This window comes from Microtus oregoni, unplaced genomic scaffold (assembly GCF_018167655.1).
Source record: "Microtus oregoni isolate MIOR12 unplaced genomic scaffold, Mior012 000006F_ref0000085, whole genome shotgun sequence".
Classification (NCBI taxonomy): Eukaryota; Metazoa; Chordata; class Mammalia; order Rodentia; family Cricetidae; genus Microtus; species Microtus oregoni.
Genome location: NW_024543065.1, coordinates 58,388,573 through 58,411,257, shown reverse-complemented (window position 1 = coordinate 58,411,257; position 22,685 = coordinate 58,388,573). Strand labels below are relative to the sequence as shown.

Here is a 22,685-nt window from a genome sequence, read left to right as displayed (position 1 = left end):
ATGTCCCAGACCCCCACAAGAATAACTAGCCCCTATGGCTCTGATAGGTTGGTGCAGTTAGCCGCGAGGCTTCGGCCAGCACTGTGTGACACCCTGATCACTGTAGGGGGCCTGGAGTTCCCTGCTCACAGTCTGGTGCTGGCAGGAGCAAGCCCAAGGCTGGGTTGCAGGGGCCGGTGGGCTCTGGTTGAAGGCATCAGCCCATCTACCTTTGCTCAGCTTCTGACCTTTGTTTATGGAGAGAGTGTAGAGCTACAGCCTGGGGAGCTGGGGAACCTGGAAGAGGCAGCCAGAGCCTTGGGGGTGCAGGCCCTGGAAGAGGCATGCAAGCAAGCTCAAAAGCATAAGAATGAAGACAAGCTGGATCCAGGACGGAAAAGGCACCATAATTCAGAAGAACTCATGAGGAGTTCTGAGAGAGGACTGGGGGGCCCTGAAGAGAAACAAACACCAGAGAAGGATTTTGGAAGTCATGAGGGAGGACAGGAGACCGTACACAAGCACAAAGCCCCCGAAGAGAGCCTGGAGATGGCAGCGGTAACTAGGAAGAGGAGTTCAGAGGAGGCCCTCAGTCCTGCCTCGGTGGGCTCTGGGGGAGCAGAGAGGAAGCAAGGAGAGGCCATGCGAGGTTTAGAGAGCCCTGAGGGCTCTGAGGAGTGTCTTCGTGGGTGCTCTGGTCCCCTTTCCTCACCAGGTTCCCTCCTAACCAGCCTCATTCCCAGGCCCTGTTGGGCTGAGGCCCCTTGGTTGGGGCAGGGCCAACCTGCCCTGTGGAGCATCTTCCTGTGGCCGCCCAGATATGGCGTTCCCTTCTCCCTTAGCACCCCCATCACTGCAGCCTGGCAGGTCTGGCCTCAAGACCAGAGGTGAGTGAAGGAGGGCTTAGTGGAAGATCTAGGCTGGGAGGGAGTAGCTCAGGAGAGGCAGCAGTAATGCGTGGGAAGGCACCACATCTCTGCATTTCCTGAGTTAAGGAGACAACAAAGTATTCTGGTCCCGAGAGAGGCCAGAGCTGGTTAGGTTCTCAGGCTTTGCCAAGGCTATCATTCTTCTCCATCCAGGATCCCACTGACCTTGAACCACTCCAAAGGTCTTTGGAGTCAGAATTGGCAGCCCTCCTCCAGCCCCACTCCAGGTAAGCCCCTTCCTGTTCCATCCAGGGCTTCCGGAGAGCCGCTGGGCTCCTGGAGTCCAGCCTTAGCAGCGTCCCTACTACACTCTACTTGCAGGATCCTTTCCCCAGGGCCCTGAACAACTCAGCCCTTGGGAGATAGAAGAGTCTGGGCAAGGGTACACAGGTAAGCAGGGTACTAGAACTGCTGCCTCTGCCCCTCCCAAGCGCTCAGCTTGCCTGGATGGATGGATTCAGCCTCAGGGATCCTGGTCATGCCACTTTGACTTCTCTGTCCACACAGGCCCACTGGCAACCTGTGTGGGTCAAGAACGCACACCGCGCTGCCCGTCTCACCAGCACCCTCATTTACCCCTTCCGGCTCGCTCTCGGCCCTATTCTTGCTCTGTCTGTGGAAAAAGGTTTTCACTCAAGCATCAGATGGAGACGCATTACCGAGTCCACACAGGTATGGACTGTGTGCATTTGTCTTTTTTCTTTTTCTTTTTCTTTTTTTTGCTCCCATCGCTGGTCTGCCAGCTCCTCCCTTGCCCCATTGCTTGACTTTCCCCTAGCTTGGCCAACCTTCGCCCATTTCTTTCTTCTCTGGCTTTCTCCACCTGTAGGAGAGAAGCCCTTCTCCTGTAGCCTCTGTCCTCAGCGCTGCCGGGATTTCTCTGCCATGACCAAGCACCTGAGGACACATGGGGCTGCTCCCTATCGCTGCCCTCTGTGCAGGGTTGGCTGCCCCAGCCTGGCTTCCATGCAGGCGCACATGCGTGGCCACTCGCCCAGCCAGCTGCCGCCTGGATGGACCATACGCTCCACCTTCCTCTACTCTTCCTCGAGGCCGAGTCGGACCTCAATCTCTCCCGGGAGTCCTACCTCCTCCTCTGGCACCTGACCGGGTATTGGTAGCTTCTCTGGCTTGATAAGTGTCCAACCAAAGAATGAAAGGCGAGCCCTGTCTCTATTGCCACCTGGCTAATTTGTCCCGCAGAAGTGCTGCGGGACAGGAACCAAGAACCCTCTCTGGATGCGCGTGGGTTGCAGAAGTCTCGGCCGACTGGAGAGTCCGAGTTAAAGACATATTTTAGTTGGTTGGAATGAAGACTAACTGGGGACTATCAATTTCATCACTATAATAAAGAGTTTTCTGTGCTCTCCAGTCAGGATGAGTCCAGAATTTTCCGTCTGCGCCGGGGTGTGTGGGTGGTGGTGTGTCCAACCCTTGTCCCATGTCCTGTAGCGGCCCCTGCTGGGCATTCACACACTAAACAGAGAGTCGGGCATTTCATTTCCGGGGACTCCGTATAATTCCCGAGGGCAGCACGCCGGGACGAGGAGGGTGGCTGTGAGGGCTCCAAGGCTCTGGTCCCTTCCACAGCAATGCACCGCGCGCGTACTCCAGACTGGAGAGGAGCGCAGGCTCAGGTCGTGGTTTTAGGTACCCGTCTGCTCTCCCTGAGAGCAAGGGACGGAGGACCAGCCTCTCGAGCATCTCCCCTCCGCTCCGTGCAATGCGACTACGGGACTGCGCTTAGAAGTGAACGCCACCGCCCTTCCCTCAGCCCACGCCTAGCGCATAAGCGAACTTCGTTTGCCGGTGTCGGTCGGGTTCCCAGGGTCCGACGCCCGCGGTACCCTGGGAATGGTAGTCCGTGCAGGCCGCTAGTTCCGACTAGAACAATGGGAGGAGTCTGAACCGGGGACCACACCTCCTCGAGACCAGGAACTGGCTCTCCGGCTCTCCGTCGCTGACCCCGTAGTCCCAGTCCTCGCGCCCTAGCTGTCGGCGGAAGAAGCAAGGCCGTCTGGACTACATTTCCCAGATGTCTTTGCGCCTCCCGCTCTCAGGCCGCGACGCGGGGTTCGTTTTCCAGGTGTGGCCTGAGCGTGACGGCCGACCAACCCGGACTCCTGCTCCCGTGGTGCCCCGCGCGTGGCCAGCCCAGCCCCCCCGGCTCCTGCGCCCGCCCCGCAGCGGCGCTGGTTGTTGTCGTGAGCCGCAGCCGCCCCGCTTCGCCCCTCCCCTTCTCCCCTCCCCCCGGCCCTGCGCACGGGCCGCCCCTCCCCCCGCCTCCCCGGCCCCTCTCACGGTGCCAAGATGGCGGCAGCGGCGGGCGGCGGCAGTTGCCCCGGGCCTGGCTCCGCACGGGGCCGCTTCCCGGGCCGGCCGCGGGGTTCCGGCGGGGGTGGGGGCCGCGGCGGCCGAGGCAGCGGAGCCGAAAGAGTGCGGGTAACCCTGCGGCGCGGCGGCGGCTCGGCGGGGCCGGGAGGAGCCGAGCCCGGGGAGGACACGGCCCTGCTCCGTTTGCTGGGGCTCCGCCGGGGCCTGCGCCGGCTCCGCCGTCTGTGGGCTGGTCCGCGCGTTCAGCGGGGCCGGGGTCGCGGCCGGGGCCGGGGCTGGGGCCCGAACCGTGGCTGCATGCCGGAGGAGGAGAGCAGTGACGGGGAATCCGAGGAGGAGGTGAGGCGGTCGGAGGCGTCTCTTGCGCCGGGTGGGGCGGAGGCCAGGGGCTTGCAGGGCTCCGGATAGCTTCGAAGGGTGTTGTGGACAAGTGGGGTTCTCGGGGAGCTTGGAAATAACCATGGAAGGAGGCAGGCTGCGTGGAGCTTTCGGGCGGTTAGGGCCTCTGAAAGTGGTCAGGGAAAACCTGATTGCAGCGAGACTCCTGGGCTCCAGGCAAGCCCTGCTGGTGTCCTGAGCTGATCTTTCGCGGTAGCAATGGCAGAGCAGAAGAGGAGTGGGTGAAGGGGCCACAGGGATTGCATGCTCGACCAGTGGTGGTTGACAGCAGCAGCGTGGCCTTAATGGACCAGGACTAGAGCCTCATGGGCTCTCACCTGCAGGCTGCCTTCTTGGGCCTCACAAGCCGCGACATATCCCTGGTTTCCCAGTGTCCCTGTTGCTCTTTGGTTCTAAGATAGAGTGGTGGAGGATTCTTTGAGTACAGGTTGAAGAGGGCTAGAATGAGAGCTGAGTCTTGAGTCTGGGGTGAGTGCAGCTGGTGATTTGGCCCTCTGAGCCTTTTGGAGAAGGAGGAGTGTGTGGATGTGTGGATTATATTGCTTAGGAGAGCTAGTAGTCCTCTGAGGGCTCCGAGTGGCTTCTAATGTGATAAACCACCTGCTCCACCTCCCCCCCCCCCCCCACAGCATTCCCATTTAGGAATGCCCTGCATGGGTGTAGATGAAGGACTTGCTTCGTATTAAGTTGGAATTAGCCCTCAGTGTAATGCCTACTGCTTCTCTTGAGGAGAGAGACCCTCTAGTGTTCTGGGCCAGTGCCCCACTGAAGGCTGTGCTGGTATGGTCTGGTTCAAAACTGCTTTGTGCCTTCATTTCCTCTGACCTGGCCTCAGTCTGTTAAGTTTTTTTGGTAAATAAGCGGGAGTACATTAAGGTGGAAGCTAAGTATTATATCCTCAGCACCTGAAACCCAGGTGGAACCAGGGCTTTGGCACTGACTGCTGTTTCTCCCCTCACCCCTGGTCCCCTAAATCAGGAATTTCAGGGTTTTCATTCAGATGAAGATGTGGCCCCCAGTTCCCTGCGCTCTGCGCTCCGGTCCCAGCGAGGTGAGTGATGGGGAAGCTCTACCTCTTTAGTCTGATGGGGATGGTCTTGCCCTTTGTGTCAGCTCTCTGGCCGTCACCTAGTTTCCACCAGTTCCTCAGTTTCCTGTGTTCAGAGTCCAAGCTAGCTGGGGCTTTGGAGGAACAGACAAGTAAAACTTAATACCTTGCCCTTCTGGGGTGTTTTTATCAAGTCCTCCGGGCCAGCTTGACCCAACTCGCCATAACTGTTTTCCTTTTAGGTCGAGCCCCTCGGGGTCGGGGCCGAAAGCATAAGACGACCCCCCTTCCTCCTCCTCGCCTAGCAGATGTGGCTCCTGGTCCCCCAAAGACCTCTTCTCGGAAACGGGGTGAGGAGGGCACCGAACGAATGGTGCAGGCACTGACTGAGCTTCTCCGGCGGGCCCAGGCACCCCAAGCCCCCCGGAGCCGGGCATGTGAGCCCTCTACTCCCCGTCGGTCTCGGGGTCGACCCCCAGGACGGCCAGCAGGCCCCTGTCGGAAAAAGCAGCAAGCAGTAGTGATAGCAGAGGCGGCTGTGACAATCCCTAAACCTGAGCCTCCACCTCCTGTGGTTCCAGTAAAGAACAGAACTGGCAGCTGGAAGTGCAAGGAGGGACCTGGTCCAGGACCTGGAACCCCCAAACGTGGAGGACAGCCTGGGAGAGGAGGCCGTGGAGGCAGGGGCAGAGGCCGAGGCGGACTTCCCCTTATGATCAAGTTTGTTTCAAAGGCTAAAAAAGTGAAGATTGGACAGTTGTCCCAGGGACTAGAATCAGGTCAGGGTCGTAGTCAACATGGAGAAAGCTGGCAGGATACCCCCCAAAGAAGAGATGAAGATGAACAGGAAGGGGACTCTTGTTGGAAGAAACCAGAGCAGAAACTGGAGGAGGAGGGAGAGGAGAAGGAAGAAAAGGAAGACAACACTGAGATCAAAGAAGAGGAGACTGAGACAGCTGTGACTGAGGAAGAAGTGATGCTAGTCAAGGAGAAGGAAGAGGCAAAGCTGCCATCACCACCCTTGACTCCTCCAGTCCCTTCACCACCACCTCCTCTCCCACCCCCATCAGTATCTCCACCTCCAACATCCCCTCTACCACCCCCAGTTTCTCCTCCTCCCCCACCATCCCCTTCCCCACACCCAGCCTCAGAAAAACAAGAAGAGTCTCCTCCTCTTGTGGTGCCAGCTACATGCTCTAGGAAGAGGGGCCGGCCTCCCCTGACTCCTAGCCAACGGGCAGAGCGGGAAGCTGCTCGGTCAGTACCAGAGGGCATCTTTTCTCCCACTCCAAACCCCAGCACCACCACAGGAAGCCCTCCGGAAGACAGTCCTACTGTGGCCCCCAAAAGTACCACCTTCTTGAAGAATATACGGCAGTTTATTATGCCTGTGGTGAGTGCCCGTTCCTCCCGTGTTATCAAGACACCCCGGCGATTTATGGATGAAGACCCTCCCAAGCCTCCAAAGATGGAGGTTTCTATTGCTCGACCTCCTGTTGCGACCTCCCCACTTGCTCCCCAGGAGCCAGTACCAGTCCCCTCTCCACCTCGTGTCCCAACTCCCCCATCTACTCCAGTCCCACTCCCTGAGAAGAGACGGTCTATCCTAAGAGAGCCCACGTTTCGCTGGACTTCATTAACCCGGGAGCTGCCGCCACCTCCCCCTGCTCCTCCACCAGCCTCATCACCACCAGCACCATCTCCACCACCCACCCCTGCCACTCCTTCCCGGAGGCCCCTACTCCTTCGGGCCCCCCAGTTTACCCCAAGTGAAGCCCACCTGAAGATCTATGAATCGGTGCTTACTCCTCCTCCTGGGGCTCTTGAAGCCCCTGAGCCAGAGCTGCCTCCTGCTGATGACTCTCCAGCTGAGCCTGAGCCTCGGGCAGTGGGGCGGACCAACCACCTCAGCTTGCCTCGATTTGTCCCTGTGGTCACCACTCCTGTTAAGGTCGAGGTGCCCCACAATGGGGCTCCAGCTCTGAGCAATGGGCAGCAGCTTCAGACTCAGCTCCAGCAGCCCCCACAGGCCTTGCAGACACAGCTCCTACCCCAGGCACTACCACCACAGCAACCGCAAGTACAGCCACAGGTACAGCTGCAGCCACCTCCATCACCGCAGCAGACACCACCACTGGAAAAGGCCCCTGGTGCAAGTCCAGGTCCGCTGCCGCTGTCTGGGGTGGAGGAAAAAATGTTTAGCCTCCTTAAGAGAGCTAAGGTGCAGCTATTCAAGATTGATCAGCAGCAACAGCAGAAAGTGGCAGCTTCAATGTCGGTGAGTGCAGTGCTTTGAGCAGGCCCCTGCCTTCATGCAGCTGTCTCCCTAGCCAGTGTTTAGCAGGAACACTTGACCAGTTTCCCCTTCATTTCCACCTGTTTGTTCCCTGGCCCTATCCCTTCCCTCTCCTACTCCCCAGTTTTCACTGGTCCTCACTTTGCAGCTCCTAACCCTGTGGTTTCCCCAGCAGCCAAGTCCTGTAGTGCAAATGGAGGAGGCTGTGGGGACTGTCAAACAGACCCCAGACAGAGGCTGTGTCAAGTCTGAAGATGAATCCATGGACGCTAAGAGAGATCGAGCCTCGGTATGCAGTGAGAGGAGGGTCTTCTGAAGAAGGCTGGCTACAGGATCATAGGGAACAATGTCCCACACCTGTTCCTGGTTTTTCCTCTCCCAGGGCCCTGAGTCACCTGTGCAAGGCCCCAGAATCAAACATGTCTGCCGTCATGCTGCTGTGGCCTTGGGTCAGGCTCGGGCCATGGTGCCTGAAGATGTACCCCGCCTCAGTGCCCTCCCTCTCCGGGATCGGCAGGACCTCGCAGCTGAGGGTAGGGGACTTGTGTAGGGGGAGGCTAGACATCAAGGTTTGTGCATGAGCAAGAGCTCCAGGGAGCCGAGTAGAGAGCTTTGTTTGGGCTTAGGGGGCGAGTGGACAAACCCAGTTAGCTCCAGGGTACCTGGAGCCGTCAGTGTGGGAAAGCATAGGGAAAACAGAAACGAGGTAGGATACCTAGTGTTTTGTGGCTCTGTCTCCCCTCCATCTGTTACAATAGATACGTCATCAGCATCAGAGACTGAGAGTGTCCCATCCCGATCCCAACGGGAAAAGGTGGAATCCACAGGGCCTGCGGGAGACTTGGAGCCTACAGGGTCTGCAGGGGCCCTGACCCATACGCCACGGCGGTCACTGCCATCTCACCATGGCAAGAAGATGAGAATGGCTCGTTGCGGGCATTGCCGGGGTTGCTTGCGTGTGCAAGACTGTGGCTCTTGTGTCAACTGCTTGGATAAACCTAAGTTTGGGGGCCCCAACACTAAGAAGCAGTGCTGTGTGTAAGTAGCTGGAGTGTGGCCTTCTGGTCCCATCTGGGGTTGTTAAGTCACTTGAGCCTCCTGCCCCAGCCTTTCTTCTGCCCAGTCAGAGCAGTGGGATTGGCATCCTTGTGGAGAGCTTCCTCTCTTCCCCCCAGACCACCAGTCCCCTACCCTGGTGACGTGCTGCTCCCCTCCCCAGATACCGGAAGTGTGACAAGATAGAGGCTCGGAAGATGGAGCGGCTAGCCAAAAAAGGTAATAAAGATTGAAGAGCATTTATTCGTAAAACCTTAGTAGTGTGGCAGAGGCCACATTTTCTTTGTTCTCCGCCTTGCCTTTGCATTTGTCACGTGTCCTTCTCTACCAAAGCTTGCATCTCTCCTGCATTCCTTTTGTGCCACACTTTCCGGATTTCCTTTGTCCTGGTGCCCAAGTCCCTTGCTGAGTTCAAATCCTACCAAGTCCCCTGTTCCCACAGGCCGGACGATAGTGAAGACGCTGTTGCCCTGGGATTCCGATGAATCTCCCGAGGCCTCCCCTGGTCCTCCAGGCCCACGCCGGGGGGCGGGAGCTGGGGGGCCCCGGGAGGAGGTGGGGGCCACTCCCGGGCCCGAGGAGCAGGACTCCCTCCTACTGCAGCGCAAGTCAGCTCGACGCTGCGTCAAACAGCGACCCTCCTATGATGTCTTCGAGGACTCAGATGACTCAGATCCCGGGGGTCCCCCTGCTCCAAGACGTCGAACCCCCAGAGAACATGGTGCGTTCTCAGTTAGTTTGTCCTATGTCTCTTTTCCTTTTGGCCATTCTGGGGGTGAAATCCAGGGCCTTCTGCCTTTTGTTTAGAAGGGACAAGGCTCCTTAGTCTGTCCACAAGGGTAGCTGGGGATAAAGATAAAGCAGTTCTAGGGACGCACATACACAGTTGGTGTGAGGTGCTCACTAAGGGCCTGGTTGGAGGAAGCCCTGGATGTAGGTGCAGAGGGGTGGAGGGCCCAGCATGAGAAGGGTCAGCTGTCCTGTGTCCTGCCTAGAGCTGCCAGTGCTAGAACCTGAGGAGCAGAGCCGGCCCCGCAAACCCACCCTGCAGCCTGTGTTGCAGCTCAAGGCCCGAAGGCGCCTGGACAAGGTCAGCACGGCCCGCTCCGAGAACCCCAAGCCCTGTGTGAGGCATGGCTCCTGCTCTCCAGGAGCTACCTGGCAAGTCAGGGTGATGGGCACACCTGAGTGTCGTGGTGTGTCCTCACCAGAGGACAGGTCCTGAGGGATGAGGCAGGTCTTGCCTTTCTGGAAAGCCAAGTGGGATCTGGGCAAAAGGCAGGGTCTGGCAGGTTGGGGGAGGCCAGTGAGGAGAGGAGTCTACAGAGGGGTGGGATTGGCATCCTTTGACAACTCCATGTCCCTCCTTAGGATTCTTTAGCCCCTGGCTCCTTTGCCTCTTTCCCCAATGGCTGGACTGGAAAGCAGAAGTCCCCTGATGGTGTGCACCGGGTCCGAGTAGATTTTAAGGTACAGGGTTGAGGGCCAGTTGTAGAGCCTGTGGTGGGAGAAACTTCCTGATTGTATCAAGAGTAAACAGAGCTTTCAGCATGGATCTGACTCGTGTTCCTGGCTGCTTTCCAATCCTGTGTCTTACTCTATTACCCAGGAGGATTGTGACCTAGAGAACGTGTGGCTTATGGGCGGTCTCAGTGTGCTTACTTCTGTGCCAGGGGGACCACCGATGGTGTGCCTTCTGTGTGCCAGCAAAGGCCTCCATGAGGTTGGTGCTTTGCCTTTTTTTTTTTTTAAATAGATAATCTTGGCTTCCAAGTCTCCATTCACCCAGGGCTCGTCCTCTGGCTGTCCAGCCTCATTCTGTTCATCATTTCCTTATCCCTCCTAGTTGGTCTTTTGCCAAGTCTGCTGTGATCCTTTCCACCCCTTCTGTCTGGAGGAGGCTGAACGGCCCTTGCCCCAGCATCGAGATACCTGGTGCTGCCGGCGCTGCAAGTTCTGCCATGTCTGTGGGCGCAAAGGCCGTGGGTCCAAGGTGGGGCACTAGCAGTCTAGGGCAGATGGAGGCCTAGGGGGAGGGGTATCATTATACAGTATATTTTACCCTGCTTTTTCTTCTGCTGTCCTCTAGCACCTCCTGGAATGTGAACGTTGCCGCCATGCTTACCACCCAGCCTGCCTGGGACCTAGCTACCCAACCCGGGCCACACGTAAACGGCGCCACTGGGTGAGAGATGAGCCCATATCCCTTGCTCTGGCATTCTACTTGTTCCACCCTCAGATATAACCTAGCCAAAGCTCTCAAAAGATGTAAGGGCTGGGCTGTTCATCACTCTTGAGAATGTGACTGGCAACATTCTCTGGGTAGAGTATACACCCAGGCAGAATTGACTTTTAGGAGCTCATGAGTTCAGTATTCCTAGCCTCACAGGAAGGACCCTGAGATCCACTTCTGCCCCTCCCTTTCTCCTCCTCTTAGCATAATTTCCTGTACTGGTCCTTCATTTGTTTCCTTCCACCTCTCCTCTCATCTCACCTGTCAGTCTGCTGCAGCCTGCTGTCCAGCTGTCTTCTAACATCACCCTTCTCCCCAGATCTGTTCAGCCTGTGTGCGCTGTAAGAGCTGTGGGGCAACTCCAGGCAAGAACTGGGATGTCGAGTGGTCTGGAGATTACAGCCTCTGTCCCAGGTGCACCGAGCTCTATGAGAAAGGTGGGACCTGGCAGGAGAACGGGGGGCGTGGTATGGTGGAATGGGCCAGGCTCTGGACTAGGGTCCTACTCAGTGGGCCTCCAGCAACGAAAGGAAGAAATTGTAGTAGCTTTCCAGCTTTTAGCTGTGGAAGTCCTCCAGTATACAGATAATGAGCACAGAGCAGAGCCATTCTGAGAAGTGCAAGTCCAGGGCTTGGGAATTCACCTAGTCACTAAGATTTCTCCTGGAAGAACCCAAGTTTCCACTGTGCAGCTTGAAGACCAGTGCTTTCTTCATTTGTTCACCCAGATCGTTTAGCAAAATTTTTCTTTTCTTTTTGAAAGATACTGACTATAGAGAACACACGCTGTCCACGGACAGCTTTTAGACTGAAGGGTATAATGGAAGCAGCCTATGTAGTTGTCAGAGATGTGCACAGCCTCTGCACCTGACTAGGGCCTGCTCCTGCCTGCTCTTGACTTTGACCTCTCACTTCCTCCCCCAGGGAACTACTGCCCAATTTGCACACGCTGCTATGAAGACAATGACTATGAGAGCAAGATGATGCAGTGCGCACAGTGTGACCACTGGGTGCATGCCAAATGTGAGGGACTTTCAGGTGAGAAGAAGAGTGCTTAAGGGGCACAGGTTCAGCCCTTGGGGGACCCTATTCCCACCCCAGGCCTGTAGGATGACAGGTACACTAACTGTCCTTGGGTCCAGGGGCCTCCCAAGAGCCCTTAAATCTTTCCAATCCATTGTCTCCTTTGTCATCGGCTATTTTAGATGAAGACTATGAGATCCTTTCTGGGCTGCCAGACTCGGTGCTGTACACATGTGGGCCATGTGCTGGGGCAACACAGCCCCGTTGGAGAGAGGCCCTGAGTGGGGCCCTGCAGGGAGGCCTGCGCCAGGTGCTCCAGGGCCTATTGAGCTCGAAGATGGCAGGCCCATTGCTGCTGTGCACCCAGGTCTGGAGGACCCCAGAGGCAGTCGGGTGGGGTTGGGCTCAGGATCAGCCCTTCTGACTTTCTGAATTTGCAGTGTGGGCAGGATGGGAAGCAGCTCCACCCAGGACCCTGCGATTTGCAAGCTGTGGGACAGCGCTTTGAGGAAGGCCACTATAAGTCTGTGGTGAGTGGGGTATGGGGAGGAGCAGCCGGCTGCTGTGAGAAGAGGGCAGAGACAGTCTGGGGTTGGAGTTTGGGGTCAGGGCCCAGACACTAAGAAACTCCCTTACAGCACAGCTTCATGGAAGACATGGTAGCCATCTTGATGAGGCACTCAGAAGAAGGAGAGACCCCAGAGCGCCGCGCTGGGAACCAGATGAAAGGACTCCTACTGAAGGTGAATGCTGGGATGGTGCTAGAGGGTAATCGGAGTGGCGGTAGAGGACAAAGAATGTCCCTTCAGACCCTGCCCCGTCTGTTCTCATCCTGTTAACCCATTTTCCAGCTGCTAGAGTCTGCGTTCTGCTGGTTCGACGCCCATGACCCTAAGTACTGGCGACGGAGTACCCGGCTGCCAAAGTGAGCAAGACTGAGTAGCTGGTGGGGGATCAAGGAGTGAGGCCAAAAGCAAGGGCACTTGGGATTCCAGGGATAAGGCTTAGGATGAGGAGCAGGGTTCGGGTCAAGGCTGGAGAGAAGGGTGGTGGAGCCAGGGTAAGCTTTCCTCATTGCTTTAGACTAGCAAAGGTTTATGTGTGTGATTAGCACTGTCTTTGCTTCTGCTTTTTTTTTTCCAATTATTTTATGTGCATTGCCTGCTGTATGGCATGTCTGTTCGTATGAGGGTGTCTGATCCCCTGGAACTAAAGTTACAGTTATAGGCTGCCATTTGGGTCCTGGTAATTGAACCTGGGTCCTCTGGAAGAGCAGCCAGTGCTGCTAACCACTGAATCATTTCTCCAGTCTCTGTTTCTACTTTTAGAAAGCATTTGGGGAAGCTCATGTTTTGAATGGTAGGCAGGTACTGATGGCCTAGTGGTCAGAGCCCAAGAGGCTGTGAGAGCCTAGACAAATAAGCCACTAGAGTCTGGGGATCAGGAGTCCTGCAAGGGTGACACATAAGCTGAGAAACAGTATTCCAGAAGCTTAGGAACAGCACATCTAGCTAGCACAGAGGAGTGTAGCTTATTTGGGAGAAAAAAAGTCCAAGTGAGAATGGAAGAAAGGAGTCAATGGTGTGCTAAAGCTTATATTGTGGGTGGGCTCCAGTTGAATTACCTTTGTTGAACACATCCGATACTAACCCTGCCTTCACAGCGGAGTCCTCCCCAATGCCGTGTTGCCCCCTTCTTTGGACCATGTCTATGCCCAGTGGAGACAGCAAGAATCAGAGAGCCCAGAATCTGGGCAACCTCCAGGGGATCCTTCAGCAGGTACTAGGAAGCAGAGACTGGTACCTGATTGTTGGGCCACGCTTTAGATCCTGACTCCTAGGTTTACTTTCCCGCATCCTTCACAGTTTTCCAGAGCAAGGACCCCGCTGCTTTCTCGCACCTGGATGACCCCCGTCAGTGTGCACTCTGTCTCAAGTATGGGGATGCTGACTCCAAGGTAAAGGTTACTATACAAAGCTCTAGGTTTTGGGGCCTGGTCCTCGGAACCCTCCATCTCCCTTAATGCCACTCCTCTTCTTCCCACAGGAGGCTGGGCGGCTTCTGTACATTGGGCAAAATGAGTGGACACATGTCAATTGTGCCATTTGGTCAGCTGAAGTGTTTGAGGAGAATGATGGCTCCCTTAAGAATGTCCATGCTGCTGTTGCACGAGGAAGGCAGATGGTAAGGGCATGGGCCCAGAAAGGTGGGCAGCTCCTGGGGTCACAGGTGGGTCCTTCCTTCAGTGTAGAACTTACCCTTTATTACACGGTAATCTCTGGGACATGTCCTTCCGTTCCACTACTGGTCCCTAGTACCCTTTTGTGGTGCTGGGAATTGAAATTAAGGCTTCACTTGTGCTAGGCAAGTGTTTTACCACTGAGCTATATTTTTAGCCCTCCCTCTTTTTTTTTTTTTTTTTGTTTTTGTTTTTTCGAGACAGGGTTTCTCTGTGGTTTTGGAGCCTGTCCTGGAACTAGCTCTTGTAGACCAAGCCCTCTCTCTTTTATTTATTTATTTGGTTGGTTGTTTGGTTTTTGGAGACAGTGTCATGAGCCCTGGCTGCCCTAGTACTCTTATGTAGCCCAGTCGCGTTCCAAACGTACTCTTTCTGCTTCTGCTTGCTGAATGCTGGGATTGTAGGCATGTGCCCCTGGTCTGGCTCTCTCAGTGCCAGTTTGGTTGTCTCAAGACTCTGGCACTGGTATTGACAACATTTTTTCTCTAGCTTGATCTAGGCCTGTATCCCAAGAGACAGGTATTAAACACCTGTTGACAGTACTGTTATAGGACACCTTCCATACAGTGCCATCTCCCTCTTACTAGGCAGTCTCTTTAACCCAGTCAAGTCAGCTTCAGAATCTTTTTTCAGCCTAGAGGTGATGGTACAAGCTTTAATCCCAGCACTCAGGAGGTAGAGGCAGAAGGGTCTCTGTGAGTATGAGGCCAGCCTGGTTGGTCTACAGAGTGAGTTCTAGGACAGCCAAGGCTACACAGAGAAACCCTATCTGGAAAAACCAAAAACAAACCAAAAAAACCAGGACATTTCTCACTGTGTGTCCCTGGGAGGAGTCTCAGAGAAGAAGACTTCCCTTGGTGGGAGCTGTGTGATAACTAGTGTAAAGAAGGGGGCAAGTACCGGTCAACAAGAGTTGGTGACTTTCCCCAGGGTCACTTCAGCTTTCGGAGGTTGTTTGGGTGTACACGTGGCCCTGGGGACAGCCGGGGAAGGCTGTGTAATGGTAGGCCAGCCAGGGCCTGTGCAAATTATCAGTGATGCTGAGCCACATAGTTTTCATCTCAGCAGTCCCTTCCTCCCCCAGCGCTGTGAGCTCTGCCTGAAGCCTGGAGCCACAGTGGGCTGCTGCCTGTCCTCCTGCCTCAGCAACTTCCACTTCATGTGTGCTCGGGCCAGCTACTGCATCTTCCAGGATGACAAGAAGGTTTTCTGCCAGAAACACACAGACCTCCTAGATGGCAAGGTGGGCCAGGATGCTGGAATCAGCTGCCCATTCCCCTATTTTCTTGTGTTTCCCTGTGATCCTATAGGCCAAGCCCTTGAGTGCTGAGTCCCTGCCTTCAGAGCTTTTCCCTCTTACTTCTCTACCCTCTGCCAATTGAGCAACTCCCATTTGCTTTCTGCCTCTCAGGAGATCGTGACCCCTGACGGTTTTGATGTTCTCCGGCGGGTCTATGTGGACTTTGAGGGCATCAACTTCAAACGAAAGTTCTTGACTGGGCTTGAACCAGATGTCATCAATATACTCATTGGTAAGCCATTTGCTCTCTTACATACTGCTGCTGACCTCACCTGGCCCTACCCTATCTGACCTCTCCTTTGTACTATAGGCTCCATCAGAATCAACTCCCTGGGCACCCTGTCTGATCTCTCAGACTGTGAGGGTCGGCTCTTCCCCATTGGCTATCAGTGAGCACTCTAGGGCTGATGGGGGGAGGAGGACTTGAGGGCTGGATGTTGTTTCTAGGTTTCCCTTAACTGTTGTCCCCTTTGCTCCAGGTGCTCCCGCCTGTACTGGAGCACAGTGGATGCTCGGAGGCGCTGCTGGTATCGGTGCCGAATTCTAGAGTATCGCCCCTGGGGGCCAAGGGAGGAGCCGGTTCACCTGGAGGCAGCAGAGGAGAACCAGACCATTGTGCATAGCCCCACCCCTTCCTCAGGTAGCCTCACCCCATTCCCTAGATGGGACCCCTCAAAGAGGTTACCACCAACCCCATACCCTCCTTGCCTTAAACTTAAAGATAGCCAGGCGGTTGTGGTACGCGCCTTTAATCCCAGCACAGGAGGCAGAGGCAGGTGGATCTCTGTGTGTTCAAGGTCAGCCTGGTCTACAGAGCGAGCACTGACTCCATAGCTACTGGGAAACACTGTCTCGAGAAACGAAAAAGAAAAAGAAACTTAAGGGTGTCCTTATCTTCCCTTTCCTGGAATGACAGAAGCAATAGCAGCTGGCTTTGAAGCATACTACAGAGGCTGTGCCCAGCATTTTATAGGAAGTGAGGGAAGAGCACCAGACTACCAGCCATAGGGAATAGGAGTGGTCACAGCTGGTTTCCTAAGGGTTGTGTGCTCTTGCTAAGGGCACAGACTCTACTGTACTATGTACAAGGGGAAGGTTTATCACTACAATAAGTGGTAAAGTCGGTTTGGGGTCCAGATGTGCTTATTTCCTGGCTGTGTGTACATGAGCCTACAGAGGCCAGAGGGGTGCCTGGAGCTGGAGTGATTGTGAGCCACTTGGCATAGTCTCTGGGAAAGGAACTCTGGTCTCATGGAAGAGAAGCAAGTGCTCTTTAACTACTGAGCCGTCTCTACAGACTTTGAAGGGGCATGTATAGGGAAGTTTTGGTACTGAGTCTCCACCTCCCCTGAAACAGTTTTCTTGCCATTTCAGAGCCCCCCAATCATGATGACCTGCCAGATGCAGATTCCCTGATTCCTGGAGATCCTGTACACCACTCACCTATTCAGAATCTGGATCCCCCACTTCGGACAGATTCAAGCAGTGGCCCTCCTCCCACCCCCCGCTCCTTCTCAGGGGCTCGAATCAAAGTGCCCAACTACTCACCATCTCGGAGGCCCTTGGGTGGTGTCTCATTTGGTCCTCTGCCCTCCCCAGGTAAGCACATGGTGTCAAGAATGGCTAGAACAGCTGGGTATTGGTGGTACACACCTTTAATCCTTGCAGTCAGGCGGCAGAGGCTGGCGAATCTCTGAGTTCGAGACCATTCTGGTCTAGAGAACCCTGGTCTAGGACAGCCAGGGCTACACAGAGGAACCTTGTCTTGGAAAAAAAAAGAATGAGTGAAGCTAGGAACAACTAGGAAATGTGGAACAGCTTGCTGATACTGATCTTTTCTTCCACAGGAAGTCCATCTTCCCTGACCCACCATATCCCTACTGTGGGAGACTCGGACTTTCCAGCTCCCCCCAGGCGATCTCGCCGTCCTAGCCCCCTGGCCACAAGGCCACCACCATCCCGGCGGACCTCCTCTCCTCTCAGAACTTCCCCTCAGCTCAGGGTGCCCCTGTCTACCTCAGTCACAGCCCTCACACCTACCTCAGGGGAGCTGGCTCCCCCTGACCTGGCCTCATCTCCTCTGCCACCCCCTGAAGACCTGGGCCCAGACTTTGAAGACATGGAGGTGGTGTCAGAACTAAGTGCTGCTGACCTGGACTTCGCAGCCAGCCTGCTGGGGACTGAGCCCTTCCAGGAAGAGATTGTGGCTGCTGGGGCTGTGGGGAGCAGCCAGGCAGGCCCAGGGGACAGCTCAGAGGAGGAGGCCAGCCCCACCACTCACTATGTTCACTTCCCTGTGACGGTGGTGTCTAGCCCTGCCCTGGCTCCCAGTTCCCTCACTGGAGCGCCCCGAATTGAGCAGCTGGATGGAGTGGATGATGGCACAGACAGTGAGGCGGAGGCTGTCCAGCAACCTCGGGGACAGGGGACTTCGCCTTCAGGACCAGGAGTGAGCCGAGGTGGAGTCCTCGGAGCAGCTGGGGACAGAGCCCGACCTCCTGAAGACTTGCCTTCAGAAATTGTGGACTTTGTGTTAAAGAACCTAGGGGGTCCTGGGGAGGGGGCTGCTGGTCCCAGAGAGGAATCTCTCCCCTCAGCACCTCCCTTGGCTAATGGCAGCCAGCCCCCACAAGGCTTGCCTGCTAGCCCAGCTGACCCCACCCGGACATTTGCCTGGCTCCCTGGGGCTCCAGGGGTCCGAGTGTTGAGTCTGGGTCCTGCTCCAGAACCCCCTAAACCTGCTACATCCAAGATCATCCTTGTCAACAAGCTAGGACAAGTATTTGTGAAGATGGCTGGGGAGGGTGATCCTGTTGCACCCCCAGTAAAGCAGCCACCTCTTCCCCCTATAATTCCCCCAACGGCTCCCACCTCCTGGACTCTGCCCCCAGGACCTCTGCTCAGTGTGTTACCTGTAGTAGGGGTAGGAGTGGTCCGGCCTGCCCCACCCCCACCCCCACCCCCACTAACACTGGTGTTCAGCAGTGGGCCCCCCAGCCCACCACGCCAGGCCATCCGTGTCAAGAGGGTATCCACCTTCTCTGGCCGATCCCCTCCAGTACCTCCCCCAAATAAAACTCCCCGGCTGGATGAAGATGGAGAATCCTTGGAGGATACCCACCAAGTGCCAGGGATCAGTGGCGGTGGGTAAGTATGGGTCTCAGGCTGGTGCTGCAGGCAGTGGAGGTGGACAGGAGAAAGCAGTTGAGCCTCTGTGCTTCCTTCCAGGTCCAGCCGCGTGCGGATGAAGACACCTACAGTTCGTGGGGTTCTGGACTTAAACAATCCTGGGGAGCCTCCTGAAGAAGAAAGTCCTGGGTGAGTGACCAGGTCCCTTCTCTGGAGAATCTGGTCCTCCTCCTCCCCAATAATTTTTGCCTCCTGACAGGTCTCTCTTCACAGGCCCCTTCAGGACCGGTGCCCTTTGCTGCCACTTCCTGAAGGTCCTGCCCGGGCCACTGATGGTCCATCAGACCTACTCTTTGAGTCCCAGTGGCATCACTATTCAGGTAGAGACCACCTTTTCCCCTCATTGCCTCCTTGTGCTTGACCCAGTGGTGACTGACAGAACCTGAATTGGTTACTTTCAAAAACTCAGTGCACGCCAGGCGGTGGTGGTGCACTTTAATCCTAGCACTCAGGAGGCAGAGGCAGGCAGATCTCTGAGTTCGAGGCCAGCCTGGTCTACAAACAAGAGCTAGTTCCAGGACAGCTAGGACTGTTACACAGAGAAACCCTGCCTCAAAAAAAAAAAAAACAAACAAACAAACCTCAGTCCAGACCAGGGGCTGAGGTCTTGGGCTCTTTTTCTCAACAGCAGAAACAGACAAAACCCACACACACTCTGTGGGTGTAAGCCCAAAGTTAGGTGCTAGGGTTACACAGATACTCACAGGGAGCTCCTAGCCTTGTCATAGAAACAGAAGTGTTAGCAATCAGGTTTAGTGACTGGGCAGTAGTGGTGCACACCTTTAATCCCAGCACTCAGATGGCAGAAGCAGACAGAGCTTGAAGTTTAAGGCTAGCCTGGTCTACATAGCAAGTTCTAGGACAGCCAGGGCTACACAAAGAAACCCTGTCTCAAACAACAGCAAAGGACAAGAAAAGAAATGAGGTTTAGTGATCCCTTGCTTGTAATGCCAGCAGTGCTGGGCTGAGCCAGATTTGATTCCGATCCAGCAGTAGACTGGGCCACATAGTGGGACCCTCTCTCACAACAAAAAGAAGGAAAACAACTTTGTGTACAGACTCAAGTGGTAGGGCTGTGTGCAGCTGTGGAGATGGTGTAGGGGCACATCTAATGTTGGTATCAAAGTTAGTGCTCAGTAAAGCGAAAAAGTCAGGGATCATCCAGAACCCAAGTGAGAGGAGCAGGAACAGTAGGAAGATCAGAAGAATCTGGTGTTCCAGGAGCCAGGGATGGAGTTGTTAGCAGTTCATCTACCACAGTGAGCCACCAGGCCAGGCCTGTGAATCCTGGATTGGCAGAGTGCATGAGCAGGTGGCATGGAGTGGGTCGGATGTTGAAGATAGTGGTTGGTGAGAAGCCAGAGCAGCACCTAGGCAGCTGGCCAAGAAGTTGAGCTGAGCATCAGGAGGAGGTAGGGCAGCAGGTCAAAGAGCTTAGGGCTATGAGGACTGCAGCTTCAGAGCCGATGGGAGCGGGAAGGGTAGTGGTTGAGGGAAAGACTGAGAGAATGATGGTGAGCTTTGAGTGGGTGACTGCTGGGGTAGGGGGACAATCTAGCAGGTCTCCCTGCAGTTTGGATCGCAGGTGGGTGTTCGAGTGGTTCTTGTTAAGACTTGGTGAGACTGGAAGTGAGGCTTTCTGATGGTCTCTGGAGTCACTTGTTAGAAGAGCCAAGTAAGCTGGTGGGCAAGCTGGGTTTGTAGTGACCCAGTCCTATCCAGGTGTTGGGGTCTCATACTCAGTACATAGAGCTAGCCTGGGATTACCAAATTAGAGTCATGTGGACTAAGGCTGCCTAACTGAGAGCTTTCAGTCTGGCATAAGGGTGTGGTAGTGATGATGTTGGGCACATTGCTGTTCTTGGGGACCCAGATGTGTCCATTCTGCAGCTCAGGGACTTTGCATGGTAGATAAGCAGTGTGAGAAAGAATAAGGGGGAAGGGCTCTGTGGCTGTTCTTTGATTATTCAGGGAACAGCAGATAGAGGGGGAAGGAGTTAGTAATGGAAGGCCTTGAAGGCCTGGAGACATCTGACTTCTCTAACAAGCAGTCAGGGTTGTCTGACTAGACTTGGACAAGGTGCAAGACTGTTTGATTGACTGGGCATGTGGGTCTTGCTCCTGTGTCATGTTCCACTCCTGCTTTTGTGCCCCACCCCTGCCCTGGATAAAGCGGTTGGCCATGTTGTACACTGCAGTTGCTGGCAGCAGCGTTTGCTCTCTAACTTCCCTCCTTGAAACACTTCCTTCTCTAGCTTCCGGGACCCCACATTTTCCTCTCACCTCTGGTCATGCCTCATTTCAGCCTTCAATTTCTATGTCCCAGGGTCTGGGCCTCAGACTCAGAGATCTACCCCTACCTCTGCCCCAGAAGTTCTGTGATCAAATATATCTGCTGCTTCCCTGGCAGAGTGCTAGCTTTTGAGTCCAGGAAGGTGATCCTCTCCTATTCTTACCTTCCCCATGGAAGCAGGTGAGGCCTCAAGCTCTGAGGAAGAACCTCCATCCCCAGAGGACAAAGAAAACCAGGTTCCAAAACGAGCTGGTCCGCACCTGCGCTTTGAGATCAGCAGCGATGATGGCTTCAGTGTGGAGGCAGAGAGCTTGGAGGGTGAGTTGGGGGTAGCAGTAGCAGAGGAGGAAAGTGTTCAGACCCCATTCTGATTACTCTGGCCCCTCATTCCAGGAGCATGGAGAACTTTGATTGAGAAAGTGCAAGAGGCTCGAGGGCATGCACGACTCAGGCATCTCTCCTTCAGTGGTAAGAGGTATCCCCAGGAATGCTGGGAGCAAGGGCAAGGTGGGCCCTCCGTGTGATTGTTTTGTCCTCCTCCTTGTTCTCAGGAATGAGTGGAGCACGGCTTCTGGGCATCCACCACGATGCTGTCATCTTCCTGGCAGAGCAGCTGCCTGGGGCCCAGCGCTGCCAGCATTATAAGTTCCGCTACCACCAGCAGGGAGAGGGTCAGGAGGAGCCCCCCCTGAATCCTCATGGGGCTGCCCGAGCTGAGGTCTATCTCCGGTGAGTAGTTGGGAATTAAGTCTAGAAAGACGAAACTGAGACAGTAGGCCACTGAAGAGTAGTAATCTGTAGACTTAATGTCAGAAGAATGGACCCCCACCCACCTCCTCTATGCTGTCTTCAGCCCTATAGTCCTTGGCGATACTGGCCCAGATCAAAAATGGCTAGGCAGCATCTCTTTGAATGCACGACTGTGACTGTCTTACCTTCCTCCTGCTTTCAGGAAGTGTACCTTTGACATGTTCAACTTCCTGGCTTCCCAACATCGGGTGCTCCCTGAGGGGGCCACCTGCGATGAAGAAGAGGATGAGGTGCAGCTTCGGTCCACCAGGTGTGCAGAGCAAGAGGGAGTACTGGGCCTGGTCTGAAAGGGTCCTAAAGAGGGTGCTGTTCCTGGATATCAACTTATGTGGTATTGCTCTACCCTATCAGACGTGCCACCAGCCTGGAGCTTCCCATGGCCATGCGCTTTCGCCATCTCAAAAAGACATCCAAAGAGGCTGTGGGTGTCTACAGGTTAGTGGGGTTTTGGGGGGGTGCCCCTTGGGTGGATGGATAGATGCCATGATGGGGAGATGCCTGGTGTCTGTCCCTCTGCCCCCTGATTTTCCATGGCACATCCTACCCTGTAGATCAGCTATCCATGGACGAGGCCTGTTCTGTAAACGCAACATCGATGCTGGTGAGATGGTCATTGAGTATTCTGGCATTGTCATTCGCTCTGTGCTGACTGACAAGCGAGAGAAGTTCTATGATGGAAAGGTAAGTGCCATGAGGGTATGAGGGAAGAGAGTGTTGGCTGACCTGCAGGTGCAGAAAGCGAATTCCTTTGTTCCATCTCTGTAGGGTATTGGGTGCTACATGTTCCGCATGGATGACTTTGATGTGGTAGATGCCACCATGCACGGCAATGCTGCCCGCTTCATCAACCACTCATGTGAGCCCAACTGCTTCTCTCGTGTCATCCATGTGGAAGGCCAGAAACACATTGTCATCTTTGCCCTGCGCCGCATCCTGCGAGGTGAGGAACTCACCTATGACTACAAGTTTCCCATCGAGGATGCCAGCAACAAGCTGCCCTGCAACTGTGGCGCCAAGCGCTGCCGTCGCTTCCTTAACTGAGGCCGTTGCTGCCCCAGATTCCTTATGTGCCCGCTGCCATCTCACCCTGGCCTGTGGCTCCCTAGTCTCTCAGTGTCTCACTCCTACCCTCCTGTTCATGGTGGATGTGGGCATGTAGCGGGCAGGAGCCCTGCCTCCAGCCCACCTAGCCATCGTCTCTTTTCCTGCCCTGGGAACCCAGGATGTAGATATTGTACAAAGGTTTCTAAATCCCTTCTTTTCTATGCACTTTTTTATTTAAGAGGGTGGGGTCCCAGGTGGGAATCCCCCCCTCAATAAAGTCTGTCAATGTTTGGAGAGGTGGTCTTTCCCTGATTTTATTGTTGTGGTTGTTGTGTGTACATGTGCTGTCTGTCTCATGCCCATAGATGTCAGAGGACTGTTCAGAGATCTAATTCAGGTCCTCAAGCTTGTGTGGTAAGCCATTTTATCCACTGAGCCATCTTGCCAGCCCTGGTCTTTTTATTTGTATGGTGCTGGAGGCAGATGGGAGCTCTTAACACAACCCTTGTAACC

The 22,685-nt window shown here is 55.1% G+C and overlaps 2 protein-coding genes across 6 annotated transcripts; both read left to right on the top strand.

Annotated features, from left to right (window-relative positions):
- Zbtb32 (zinc finger and BTB domain containing 32) lies at positions 1-2,265 on the top strand. 2 transcript variants are annotated; one of them, XM_041654385.1, is made up of 6 exons: positions 1-564; positions 619-866; positions 1,062-1,135; positions 1,230-1,298; positions 1,416-1,580; positions 1,738-2,265. In XM_041654385.1, the coding sequence occupies exons 1-6, from the start codon at positions 1-3 to the stop codon at positions 2,013-2,015; spliced, it is 1,398 nt and encodes a 465-aa protein (XP_041510319.1). In that variant the 3' UTR covers positions 2,016-2,265. The 2 variants fall into 2 exon arrangements, with proteins under 2 accessions (XP_041510319.1, XP_041510318.1); XM_041654384.1 differs by having other exon boundaries at positions 1-866.
- A 937-nt stretch (positions 2,266-3,202) lies between these two features.
- Positions 3,203-22,466, top strand: Kmt2b (lysine methyltransferase 2B). 4 transcript variants are annotated; one of them, XM_041653633.1, is made up of 37 exons: positions 3,203-3,581; positions 4,620-4,692; positions 4,932-6,967; positions 7,161-7,274; positions 7,368-7,518; positions 7,744-8,023; positions 8,205-8,260; positions 8,484-8,762; positions 9,037-9,131; positions 9,413-9,511; positions 9,651-9,764; positions 9,888-10,034; positions 10,131-10,226; positions 10,594-10,711; positions 11,199-11,312; positions 11,480-11,664; positions 11,738-11,827; positions 11,936-12,040; positions 12,149-12,222; positions 12,961-13,076; positions 13,163-13,254; positions 13,344-13,481; positions 14,621-14,779; positions 14,948-15,068; positions 15,147-15,225; positions 15,316-15,476; positions 16,211-16,435; positions 16,684-17,983; positions 18,065-18,154; positions 18,239-18,345; positions 20,499-20,636; positions 20,712-20,786; positions 20,870-21,047; positions 21,271-21,378; positions 21,480-21,563; positions 21,680-21,809; positions 21,894-22,466. In XM_041653633.1, the coding sequence occupies exons 1-37, from the start codon at positions 3,219-3,221 to the stop codon at positions 22,167-22,169; spliced, it is 8,166 nt and encodes a 2,721-aa protein (XP_041509567.1). In that variant the 5' UTR covers positions 3,203-3,218; the 3' UTR covers positions 22,170-22,466. The 4 variants fall into 4 exon arrangements, with proteins under 4 accessions (XP_041509567.1, XP_041509565.1, XP_041509566.1 ...); XM_041653631.1 differs by having other exon boundaries at positions 20,496-20,636; XM_041653632.1 differs by having other exon boundaries at positions 7,158-7,274.
- The last annotated feature ends 219 nt before the right edge of the window (positions 22,467-22,685 follow it).

Bases quoted from the DNA above. Each gene is read 5' to 3' on its own strand.
- Zbtb32 (XM_041654384.1), top strand. From the start codon at position 1: ATGTCCCAGACCCCCACAAGAATAACTAGCCCCTATGGCTCTGATAGG. The intron at 867-1,061 runs GTGAGTGAAGGA...TTCTCCATCCAG, and splicing joins GTCTGGCCTCAAGACCAGAG to GATCCCACTGACCTTGAACC. The intron at 1,581-1,737 runs GTATGGACTGTG...CTCCACCTGTAG, and splicing joins GCATTACCGAGTCCACACAG to GAGAGAAGCCCTTCTCCTGT.
- Kmt2b (XM_041653630.1), top strand. From the start codon at position 3,219: ATGGCGGCAGCGGCGGGCGGCGGCAGTTGCCCCGGGCCTGGCTCCGCA. The intron at 14,780-14,947 runs GTGGGCCAGGAT...TCTGCCTCTCAG, and splicing joins CAGACCTCCTAGATGGCAAG to GAGATCGTGACCCCTGACGG. The intron at 21,379-21,479 runs GTGTGCAGAGCA...CTACCCTATCAG, and splicing joins GTGCAGCTTCGGTCCACCAG to ACGTGCCACCAGCCTGGAGC.